This window comes from Engystomops pustulosus, chromosome 7 (genome assembly GCF_040894005.1).
Source record: "Engystomops pustulosus chromosome 7, aEngPut4.maternal, whole genome shotgun sequence".
NCBI classification, from domain to species: Eukaryota; Metazoa; Chordata; class Amphibia; order Anura; family Leptodactylidae; genus Engystomops; species Engystomops pustulosus.
This window is the reverse complement of record NC_092417.1, coordinates 31,005,023-31,017,417: the sequence shown is the minus strand read 5'-3', so window position 1 is coordinate 31,017,417 and position 12,395 is coordinate 31,005,023. Positions and strand designations below refer to the sequence as shown.

The window sequence follows — 12,395 nt, the reverse complement described above, 5'->3', positions numbered from 1 at the left end:
TGACAGAAATGTTTGACATGCATTTGGAGAACCCTAGTGGTATAAAACAGAGAAGAATCCAAAAAGTGACCCTAATTTTTGAATGCACACCCCTTAGAGAATTTTGCAATGTGTTATATATGTATTTGCCCCTACAGGTGAATGATCCAATTAGGCCCTAATCATTAAAAAGGTGAAAATTTTCCTATAAATGTCACTTTACCCCTAATTTATGTAAGCCACAAGGGATAATATATTAAATAACCCCAAAAAAGGTGTAAAACTATTTCTCCCGAGTGTAGAAGTACCCCACATGTGCATATAAAATGCTTTATGGGCGCACAGTAGAGGAAAAGAGGGATGTTTGTCTTTTAGAGGCCAAATTTGCAAGAAATCCTTCACATGTGTCAGGATGCATTTGGAGAGACGTAGTGGTACCAAAACAGAGGAAAACCCGAAAAGTGACCCTAATTGTTGAATGTTCACCCCTTGGGGAATATAGCAAGGTGTAATATGTGGTGTAGTGTAATACACGTGGTGAAATGAGCATTTTGAACATACAGGTGGTTTCCAAATATGATGTGCAATGCAGTCCAAGATGGAAATTTCAATTATTTCTGGAAAGTTCAGTGCCCGTTATGTGGCGCCCCTTATGAAATAATGGAGGGGTATAGGGAGCAACGGGACATAACAGTTGTTACAATTATTCATTTTACCAAAATTAATTCACAATAGGTTGGGCGTGAATTGTGAATGTCTAGTGTATAAGGAGGTAGTATATATCAAGGGACCAACTAAACTTTTGTCACTCTGGAGTTGTCGCAGGTCTCTTAGTAGTATGTAGTGTCCATCCTAACTTCTCTTTTGGAACAGACTCTTTATTGAGTCTTATCTTTAGAAGCAGCAGAATTCACCGGGAAAATGCTGTCCTGGCAAAACACAGGAACATCTAAACCAGAGGTACTGGGGCCCCGTCCTTCTTGTCCCAATATTAGTTTCCTAATATCTTCCTCTTGAAAACGGAGAAATGATACGGCAGGACCTGCACATTGGAACAGCTCGTAAGAGTTGTACAGCATCATCTGTACAATGTGCACGGCCAGCACTTTTGTATCATATCTTCGTTTTTCGTAGGGAAATTATCGCCAAGTGTTGCTCTTATTCACCCTAGCGATGCCCATTGTGACGAATATTGCTGCTTTTGGCTGGACCAAATCGACCAGCCAATAGCGGCAAACATGGACAGAGGGGGGCAATAAAACCCCTCTGGACCACAAGGCAAAATTGGTGGCTGTCAGGAACAGCCGCCACCCTACCCCGATCACCGTGTCTACAGACATGGTGATCGGTATTACTGACGTCATAAGTAAATTCGCTGCTATTGGCTCATCTGAATTGATAAGCCAATAGCAGCAATAATAAACTGGGGGTGTGTGGGGGGGACGTAACCCTTCTGGTCCATGGGGCAGGATGGATGGCTGTCAGGAACAGCCGCCGTCTTACCCCGATCAGTGAACAGCTGCCGTCTTACCCTGACCGGTGTTGGAAAGTCACTACCCGCCGCACCGTTCTATAACAACGCTCGTTGGCTATAGGCTATACAATCTTTCTTTATTTTTTAAGCAATTTAGACAAATAAGGGCTTATTTTTTGCGAGACGAGATGCACTGTAAAAAAAACTTAATTTTAGTGGGTTTTTAGCTTATTGAAGCAATTTTATTAACTTTTTACGTGTGGAGGAAAATAAAATCATCAATTCTTCTTTTGGATTTTTAGCATTTTTTGGGGGGGGTGTTCACTGTAGCATAACAATAATATATTATCTTTATTCTACGGATCACTACGATTACGGTGATACCTCATTTATATAGTTTTATTTTTATTTGTCCAATTTTATTGAAGGAAAACTAGAATAGAAAAAATTGCATTTGTTTTAGTATTGCCATTTTTATAGCGCCATAATTATAGTATTTTTTGGTTTACGGAGCTGGTTGTAAGCTTATTTTTTGCGTGACAAGTTGCTCTTTTTATTGGTATCATTTTGGTGCTTGTAACTTTTTCGGATCACTTTTTAGAACATTTTTTGTAAAGCAATTTGATAAAAAGTTTTAATTTTTGACAAGTTTTTGGGGGTTTTTTTTTACCACGTTCACCGAGGGGGTCCAATTATGATTAGGATTTATTGTACAGATTGTTACGGACGCATCGATACCAAATAAGTGGGTTTTTTTTGTGATTTAGTGTTTTTTATACTTTATTACTTGTGTAAAGGGAAATGTGGTGTTTGGGGGGACTTTCACTTTCTTTTATTATTTATTTTTATTGTAAAAAACCTTTATTTATTTATTTTTACTTTTTTTACAGTAATTGACATCTAAGCTTGAACAAGTGATCTTCTGATCACTTGTTCAAGCTTTTTTACAGGTTACACAGTGCAATACAGATGTATTGCACTGTGTAATGTAAGACACTGAGCATGCTGCGCATGCCCAGTGTCTTACAGCCGGGTCCTGCCAGGAGGCACGGACCCGGCTTCCGGAGGGAGATCTCGCAGCCCCGGGCACCGGCAGTCCCGGGGCTGCGATCGGAGCAGCGGACCCCCCCGGTAAGCGCCGCGGGGGGGGGTCCGATTCAACTTCAGGTATCTTTAAATGCCTCTAACACGCCGCGGTCAGCGCGACCACGGCGTGTTAGGGGTTAACACCTGCGATCGGAGAAATCTCCGATCGCGGGTGTTAGAGGCGGGTGTCGGCTATAATATATAGCCGACATCCGCAGCTTCTGGCGCCGGCTCCGTTCAGGAGCCGGCGCCAGAAGCTTGACGTAATAGTACTGCATTTTGCGGGAACGCACCTCCCGCGATGCAGTACTATTACGTCAAATGTCGGGAAGGAGTTAAGTGGCAGGTTTCCTATAAGTGCAGTAATACATAATAAATTGATGTTTCTTTCTTTCTGTCCTCCTAGAGTACACAGCACCAATGAGGATGATAGAGAGCCTCGATTCAGATGACGTGGTCTCCAGCAAGGACATGTGGGCTGAGATTTGCCCCAGTACCCCAGACGTCCAGGAGTTGACCCCATCAGACACCTTTACAGACTCTTTCTTGTGTCCTGGTGAAACGCCCCACAATGTCGGATCATTTGACTCCCCAAAACCTTGGGCCCCGTTACAAGATTCTGAAATCTACTTGGCGACTTTAGGTCAGTAATGTAAAGTCCCTGTGCTCTGGTAAGCTCTGTGTCTCCGTGTGAGGTCCAGGTACGACGTCATTCATGTCATTGTTCCCTTTGAATTTTCTTCTTAAAGAAAGCGACACTTTTGGAAGCTTGACAACTTCTGACAAATGTGTTTTTTGCCAAGAATATAAATGATGGCTTTATTTTTTAGACCGGTTTGTAGCTACAAGCTTTTTAGCCTTCACTTCATGTCAGATTTTACAAAAGGTGTGGGAGTAACCATACGGGACAGGAATATAATAGCGCCTGACATATTTTTTGTGTGTGTTTTTGTACCCCTAGCCAGAGGTGTGTAACTTCCAGTATCTTAAAGGGAACCTGTGACCAGGTTTTACCCCATTAAAGGAAACCTACCAGCACGGATCTTACCTAGTAAGGTAGATCCGGTGGCAGGTTATTGTAATGTAGTGTATATTAATGCTTTTTGTAATAAAACTTTTTGTTCCCCAGAACTTAGTAAAGTTTTAATCTGATGTAAATGCAAATTTTCTTGAGGCTGGGGCACAAAAAGTTTTATTACTAAAAGCTTTAGGCTAAACTACATTACAGTATCCTGTTATCGTATCTACCTTACTAGGAAGATCTCTGATGGTAGGTTTCCTTTAAACTAGCATTCTCCTAAGGTGGGGTATGAAATGTCCTTTCTAGAATTCACTTAATGTGTAATCTCACCTGTATAACTATAAAAGAAAATTTTTCTCCAAATGTGTGTTGAAATTGAACAGAAAAGAGTCATATTTAGAGGCTGCAGGGGGAGAGTCACTTCAGATGCCTCTATCTTCTGCACTGTAGCACTTTCAAACATGCTGGTGTCATATTAAAGATAAGTATCTCATCTTTCAGCTCACATCAGGCTTGTTGTTTTGTGATTTATAGAACCGGACATGTAGGTTGAAGACATTGTTGGAAATCTGAGCTGTAGATAAAGGTCAAGTTGTCATCCGTGTCTCTTATTCTGTAGATCACATAGCCACAAGACTGATGTGACCTAAAAGATAAGATTCTGATTTTAATATAGCACCAGACACATATTTGTTAGTGCTTTAGAATTGAATATAAGGGGGTCTGAAGTGACCGTCCCCTGCAGCCCCTAAACTTGAATAATCTCAGGCAAATATGACTCTTCTCTGCTTATATTCACATGACTTGGAAGGAGAATATTTTATAGGTAAACGGATGGGATTCCACATAAAAGTGGAAATTTTAAAATTATTGTAATTTTAAACAGATGTCATAAACGATACAATATAATTAATAGCAAAATAACCGTTTTTTTTAACTGAAACCTCTAAAAGATATATTTCCCCAGCACCACGACGGCACCAACCAGAGAGAGGGATCCACCCCCGGGGACAGGAAACCTGAGCATAAAAACACGCCCCTCCTATCCTACCTCAGTGGTTTCCTGTCCCTGGCGGGAACCTGAGTGTTAAAAGGATTACTACCTGGTGCCTGTCAGACGGCAGGTACTAGGTTTTGAACCCGGCCAGTGAGCTGGAGGTTATCCAGATCTGGAGCGATCCAAAGCAGCACAGGCGAGGTGCTGCGGGTCTAGGCAAAGTGTCAGCAATGATGGTTGCCATTATGTGTGTCCTAGCCCCAGAAACAGCATGATGTATAATGGGGACTAGAGTGTGCCTGTTCTGGTTTTCTGCTGCATGGTACCGACCCCAGAGTGGGAGCAGGTATGCAGGGAGATGTGTCCAGTATCCGACCTCTCCAGAAGGAGGATTCACAGTTGCATGGTGTGATTACTCCTCTCCAAACACACCTCACGTGGTGAATGGCGCTAACAGGATGGGACTTCGGGCATCCTGTACAGTACACACCTCCAGTGGAATGGGTTGTGTCTGTTGGATTATCTCTTATGAGGGGGCTCACGGAACCTGACAAAGAGGTCACCGTATCCCCACAGACCCGGAAAAACCATCGTACCCATAGGAGAGTTCCGGGTGGTAAGTCTACTTTTTTTATTACACTCATGATATGAAATGTGTAATATGGATTCTAGTTAACCCATGGATACATTGGAAAACTACCAGCCATTCTAAGCTGAACATACTTGCTCTGGTCAGGTCTAAAATCCTGTTCAGTAGCTTGGGTTACAGCTTGGATTAATTACCCTTGCAGCCAGCTTCAGTTAATTGGCTAACGGCTTGCAGGTTAACCTCTCCTCCCAGTGTGGAGAAGAGTTTAGTGTGGAGGTGCCTCAAGGAAACACATGGTTTCTGTTTATTATGGCGTCCTGCACAGAACTCGCTGATGGTCAGATTGTGGTGTATGTTTAACTGAGCAGATCAGGAGACAAAAAAGATGCTACATAAACTGTTTGCAAGCATGCTCTGAATTATAGCCTATGAGCGTTTACTACAGCTAAGTGCAGCTAAAGGGAATTCTGCACTTGTATGAGAGTTTCAGGTAGTTCAGTTAATTATCTAACGACTTGCAGGTTAGCCTCCCCTCCAGGTATGGACAGAAGTTCAGGACTGAGACACTTCACAGAGCACATGGTTGCTCCTCAGTTATCCTGGGTCTGAACCACATGCCGCTTTCATAAAGCATTGCTTGGACACAGAAAGTGAGTTTCCATCAACATGGATCACCTGGCTCAAAATTACAAGAGGTAGAAAAACCCTCAGTATCGGGTGCTTCTATACCTGCAAACTTGTTAAGTTTGAAAGCTACTCTTATATGGCATATTGCAGTTTGGTAACTGTGGTGTGCAATTTCCTAACTTAATTCAGACTGCTCTCTCCAACCTTGTTCATCTGCATACAATAGGATATAAGAGGTTTGCTCATATAATACATTGTGGTTGTGGGGCCACTGGACACATTTGACTTTGTATTAGTTAGGAAGGGGCGCTGGTATTATCCACTGTTCCAGTAATTGTATTGGTGATTTTTGAGCGCCAGTGCATGGAAAGATGAGGATCCTCACTAAAGACAGAGCAGCTTTATAACCGGAGGTATAGAAGATATTGATAATTATGCCTGAATCCTTGTGGGGAGCGGTGTTCCAGAAACCAAGCAAGTTATGATAAATAATGCCAAAACCTTTACTGGGAATAGTTGTTCCTCAGATACATAAGATACGGTAGGAGATGTAAATGATGATATAACCCTGGCTGTGAATACTTCCACAGACACAGAGTAATGTGAATGATGCTATACTCCTTGCTGTGAGCGGTGGTTCCACAAATACACAATAATAGTTACTGTGAATAGTTCCATAGACAGAGTAATGTGAATGATGCTATACTCCTTGCTGTGAGCGGTGGTTCCACAAATACACAATAATAGTTGCTGTGAATAGTTCCATAGACAGAGTAATGTGAATGATGCTATACTCCTTGCTGTGAGCGGTGGTTCCACAAATACACAATAATAGTTGCTGTGAATAGTTCCATAGACAGAGTAATGTGAATGATGCTATACTCCTTGTTGTGAGCGGTGGTTCCACAAATACACAATAATAGTCGCTGTGAATAGTCCCACAGGCACAGAGTAATTGGAAGGATGCTATACTCCTTGCTGAGACCGGTGGTTCCAAAAATACCCAAGGTAATATGAATGATTACATAATCCTTGCTGTGAATAGTTTCCACAGGTGCACAAAGTAATGTGAATGATCCAGGCTGTGAGCAGTGGTTCCACAAGTACCCAAAATACACAAGATAATGGGGATTATGTCAAAGACCTTGATAGAAACAATAGTTTCACAGGTAAGTAAGTTAATGTGAATGATGCCAGAGTCTTTGCTGAGAGCAGCTGTTCCAAAGGTAAGCAAGTTAGGGTGAATGGTATCAGAATCTTTGCTCCAAGCAATTTCTCTATAAGGGAGCAAGATGTGGTGAATAAGGGCAAAATCCTTACTGATAAGATATGCTCCTGGCGTTGTGTGCTTTGCGGGTACAGCGAACTCCAAATAACAAAGTGTACCCAGACTTAGAGATTCCCAATGGGATATGTTTCCCTGATGGTGGTCTGCTTATTTGTATAAGCCCGACAGTCTGCCTCTCTTCAAGGTCACAAAGGTAGAGCAAGTCAGAATAATAATGGTGATGGTCTTTGGTGTAGCGCCCTCATATTCAGTGTCTCTTTTCAGATCCTGCAGATTTAAGTAATATATTGCAGTTTAAAAAAAAAAGAGATTTTTTTTTTTTTTGGTCTGGGACTACGGTTGTGGAACGTATAGTTCCGATTTCCATGCGGGTTCTGCCTGGGAGCGAACCTGGGGGCCTGTCTTGTTCGTGACCTAGGGACTACCTGTATATGGACATCGTTAAATCATGTGATCATATAAGGTACATTCTACAACCATATTACACTTCAAATTAGCCATTAATAGCTTGTAGTGACCAACATCCATCTGGGTATCAAATATATTCATGTGTAATAACCCCATTATTTACCCATGTCCCTCCACATTCTATGATACAATGTGTACAGGTGCACAAGTCCCTATGACGTCAGGGAGTCATCCACCTATCATATACCTCACATAATACTAAAATAGGGGAGAGGACCCTGATATTTCCATTCATATCCAGTCATTCCTCTATGCTGCATTTGTATATAGAGAAAGCTATCTGCCATTAGGGGCAAAGCTGTACCTTCTTATAGGAAGTTTTAAAATGGATAAACCAGTTAATCTGAGTCTGCAGGCCACCCATGTCCCTCCTAGTTCTAACGATGGCCTTTATACCAGCCTTACCCGGTCTTAGTTTATTTGAGATCACTACAACTTGTGTTCTGCATGAAGGGTAGAGGCTGTAATCCTCACTAAGAGAGTCTAGTGGTCAGACCTTTGGAATCTAAGCAACGTGCTGTCAGGATTCCAAAAGAGGTTCTAATAAATTATTATATATACTGTCAAAAAAAAAAAAAAAAAAGTACAGTTTTTCAGAGAATCTGGAGTCAGTCAAAAGCAGTAAGTCCCAAACTACTGAAAAATATAACAATAGTGAAACAGGGTGTAAGTTGTCAGAGGATCATACAATGAAAACAAAGTTGCTCTTTAACGTGTTCCTTAGGAACACCTAAAATAAATGGAAGATCAATCCGTTGTCCGTCATATGTGAATCTCAAGTTATTTTGGAACATTTTAATTTCTAGTATCAGGTTTTCTCTGGGGGGAAAAACCTTATGCTTTCTGGTTAGTATAGTTGACATCTAATCCATGGGTGATTAGGTTAAAAAGACAGTTTCACTTTTGATCGGTTATAATATATCTTAAGATCATGTATATGGTGTAAAAGAAAATAATCTTTTTACTTGGTGGTCTAGACCTTTATAAAAAATAGAATCTGACCTAGGAAGTAACTGAAGAATCTGCCCCAGAAACTATCCGTGCCTTTTCTACCCGAGCACTAGCCACATCTTGGGCATAATTGAGATGGATTGTCAGGGAGCATGCGGGTTTACTCCCCCACACTTTCTTAAAACACTATCGGTTAAATGTGGTGGGTACTCTTGAACTCTTTGGAGAGAAAAGCGCTCTCCTCTGGGGGCGTGTTTCTTATGATTTTTCCCTCCCTAAATATTTCTCTCTGAAAATCTCTCTGGTTGGTGCCGTCGTGGTGCTGGGGAAAACAGAAGTTACTCACCGGTAATGATGTTTCCTCGTACCACGACGGCACCTGGTATATTCCCACCCTGGTGATTTTTTTCCTACCTTTTTATTGGTGGTATTTCAGGGGTGTCAAAAAATAAATAAATATTAATATTGATATTTAAATAAATTTTTAAAAATAAATAAAAAAGGTAATAAAACAATTTTGTCAAAATTATGGTTACATGGAAAATGTTTTTTCTGATATACTAATAATAAGGTTCTTCCAAGTCTCTGTAACCCACTGAGGTAGGATAGGAGGGGCGTGTTTTTATGCTCAGGTTTCCTGTCCCCGGGGGTGGATCCCTCTCTCTGGTTGGTGCCGTCGTGGTACGAGGAAACATCATTACCGGTGAGTAACTTCTGTTTTTTTAAAAAAGCAAAGATTTGCTTTATGTTTTTCATTATTTTATAGCCATTCTAACGGAAGATGTAAAAACGGATAATAACGAACACCATTGCAAGTCTATTGAAACAAATGAGGAAAAATTGATTCCTAATTTGTCTTTCTTGTATATTTTTAAAATTTTATTTATTGTATATTTTCAGAACGCAGGTTGCAGAAGATTAAAGGTCAGAGCAGTGAACTGACATCCAAGGACATGTTACTCTCACTAGGGCAAGCTAAAAAGGAATGCTGGGACAGATTTCTCCAGGAATCCTCCGACAGAGAAACTTATATTGGATCAAGTGAAATTGACAACAGGTACTAACTTATTAAAATACTAAAATACTGCACATTATTCCTCTTCTTTTTTTTGTTTCCCCTGGAATACATTCTCTACTAGGAGGATAGCAGAATAAGGCTACTTTCACACTGTCAGTATTTGAAATACCAAATACCAGAAATGGAAATGACGCAGCGGAAAGGTGTAATGGAAAGATCTGCATCTCTTTTATGTTTCGGACCCACTTTTAGTTTCAGCTTGCAGATACTGAACTAAAATACTGACCGTGTGAAAGTAACCTAAGGTATGTCTAGTTGAGTATCTCTTAACCCCTTAATGACTGCTGTATCAGGAGAAGTTTGCAGGACATTGCGTCCTTCTGGTGCCAGTACTGGGCCGTGTTATAAAAGCCCAGCACCTGTGGTTGAACATGAACCGCAGTGTCTAAGTGGCTGCAATGGGAGCCCGCTACCTCTGCCACCCATCGGCACCCTGCGAAGGTAATTGGAGGGTGCGGATGATATTGCTCGGCAGTCTAGGCTCCAATGAAGACCAAAAGCCTGGCCTAATAGCTGCCTGTTACATGGCATATAAAGCTGAGAGACAGAAGTTACTGGGAACGGGTTGAATAGCTGAAGATAGCTGTGGTGACGCACAAGGAGGTAAGACTTCAGAGGCTACAGGCAGCCATCGCCATCGGACTCCACGCCCCAGTTTCCTCTGAAGTTCATTTGCATAAAAGACAGAAAAAGTTTTTAGTTAATTAGGGGGAAAAGTTTAGGTAAAGGCAGTGTAGGGCTTAAAAGAGAAAAAGGAATCTTCCATCAGGAAAACCTCAGTTAGCGTATTCCTGATGGTAGGTTTTCTGTAAGCAGGTAAAAGACACTCTTTACTATAGGACGCACTTTATTTCTTGCTTAAAAGTGCGTCTTATAGTCCGAAATATAATCCTGGCGACATTGTAACATATTACTGTATTAATGTGTTTCATAAGGAGCGGAATCCATTACCCCAGCGTTACATCTCCTGACATATGAAATCACAGCTCATTACTTTTGCTTGGTCGCTGCGTTTTGGCTTTTATTTGTCACTACCCACGTCTATTGATTTCTTTTTCCTCTTTTTCCAATTCTCACATTTTCAGCAAGCTGGAACATCTGAAGAGGTGGCTGCAGCCGGAGAAGGTGGCTATAAACGCAGAGGAAGTACAGTGTCTAATCCCTGGCGTACCTCCGGCTATAAATGGCGAAAATGAGCAGGACTCTTCTTCTGCCGAGCACTGAAATCCTCTGTGCTGCTGATTTCCACCTGTCCATCTTAGGGCCCACGTAATCAGGTGGTTGTAAGGAGGCAACATATACTCATTACAGGATGGAAATCTACCTCTAGTTTTACTTAATCCTAAAATACTTTCTAAACTAAACTACACTTTATCTAGAAAATATGCTAATAATTGCCAGAGGTTACTGGGGTGTGGAGTAGCTTTTGCTGCCACTGCCCCGAGGGGCTACTGCACACCCCAGAAGCCTCTGCCGATGATAATAATAATAATAATTTATATAGCGCACACAGATTACGCAGCGCTGCACAGAACTTGCCAAATTGGTCCCTGTCCCCACGGGGCTCACAATCTAATCAGCCTACCAGTACGTTTTGGGGTGTGGAAGAAAACCGGAAACATGGAGGATACCCACACAAACCTAGAGAGAACATACAAACTCTTTGCAGATGTTGATGATTTTTATATTAGCTAAATAAAGTGTAGTTTAGAAAGTATTTTAGGATTCGTTAAAACTAGAGGACGGTTGAGCAGATTACTAGCCACCTACCACCACATCTACCTTAATAGGTAGATATCTGATGGTAGGTTTCCTTTAAGCTCACAGAAACCTACACACATTATAAATCGGTGTAATAAAAATAGACATAGATCAGTCTTTTTACATTTTATTTGTATCATTTCTTTAATTTTGATTAAAAATCATGTGCAAATGTGTTGGAAGGTTTGTAATAAATGTCTAATCATGAGAGATCTGTCAGATGAGGGGGGTGGGGGGACAATCGATCGCAGAAACGGTAGTCTTTTGGCGGGTCGTGGACCATTTCTGGGCTGGGGACCATATAGTCCAGGACAAGAGTGGCCACACGTCCCACTGCCCAAAGTACTAGTAGCCTCTTGGCCAAACACCTCTGCAACATCTTCAGTCAGTGGCTTCTCCAGCCTCATCCTCCTTTGTCTGTAGGAAAATTAACAATTACCCTACCAGTTCCTGGGGCAAAAATGGTTGGGACCTCTGGTCTATGGAGCTGACATACATAGTGAAGTACAGGACTTATCTCCAACATTTCTGTAAGACTGGATAGAATTTGAGTAGACAGAATCCCTATTCTCATGAATAGACCCCCACCAATATTTGTTTGTCCTGTTGTATGCCCTTTCCATATAATTATGGGAAAAAATGGTTCTGGATGAGAAAAAAAATAACATACTTGCTCCAGCTTCTGGTGTCCATGTTGCTTCAATACTTCTCTTTTTTTGATCCGGCTCTCAATTGGAAATTCCAGGTTGACCGGCTTCATCCAATAAGTGGTCTCCTTGAACATAGACTTCGTTTTTATTTTCCCATGGACTTTACCTGATGTGTTGTCCCCTGTTGGATGAAGTGGTTTTCATGACCCCCCCTGGAAGTGACGTAGGAACAGGGTATATGTAGTATACCGTAGTTTATTTTTTTTATTTCACACTACATTTTCCTTGCAACTGCAGCTGATAATGTGACTATTCTGTACACATCCCTCATTGTAGTTTACGTAGACTTTGTAAAAAAAAAAAAAAAAAAAGTGATTCTATGTTCTTTCCCTATTCCAGAATGTTCTTCAAAGACGCCATATTTAT

At 41.3% G+C, this 12,395-nt stretch overlaps 1 protein-coding gene across 2 annotated transcripts in view; it reads left to right on the top strand.

Annotated features, from left to right (window-relative positions):
- The window catches only part of CCDC32 (coiled-coil domain containing 32), a 19,170-nt gene extending 6,775 nt beyond the window's left edge, over nucleotides 1-12,395 (top strand). For both annotated transcript variants that reach the window (XM_072115318.1, XM_072115317.1), the window contains exons 2-4: nucleotides 2,946-3,182; nucleotides 9,381-9,537; nucleotides 10,644-12,395. In XM_072115318.1, coding sequence (XP_071971419.1) covers nucleotides 2,960-3,182; nucleotides 9,381-9,537; nucleotides 10,644-10,782 — 519 coding nt within the window. In that variant the 5' untranslated portion in view covers nucleotides 2,946-2,959 and the 3' untranslated portion in view covers nucleotides 10,783-12,395. The remainder of the gene's footprint in view (nucleotides 1-2,945; nucleotides 3,183-9,380; nucleotides 9,538-10,643) is intronic.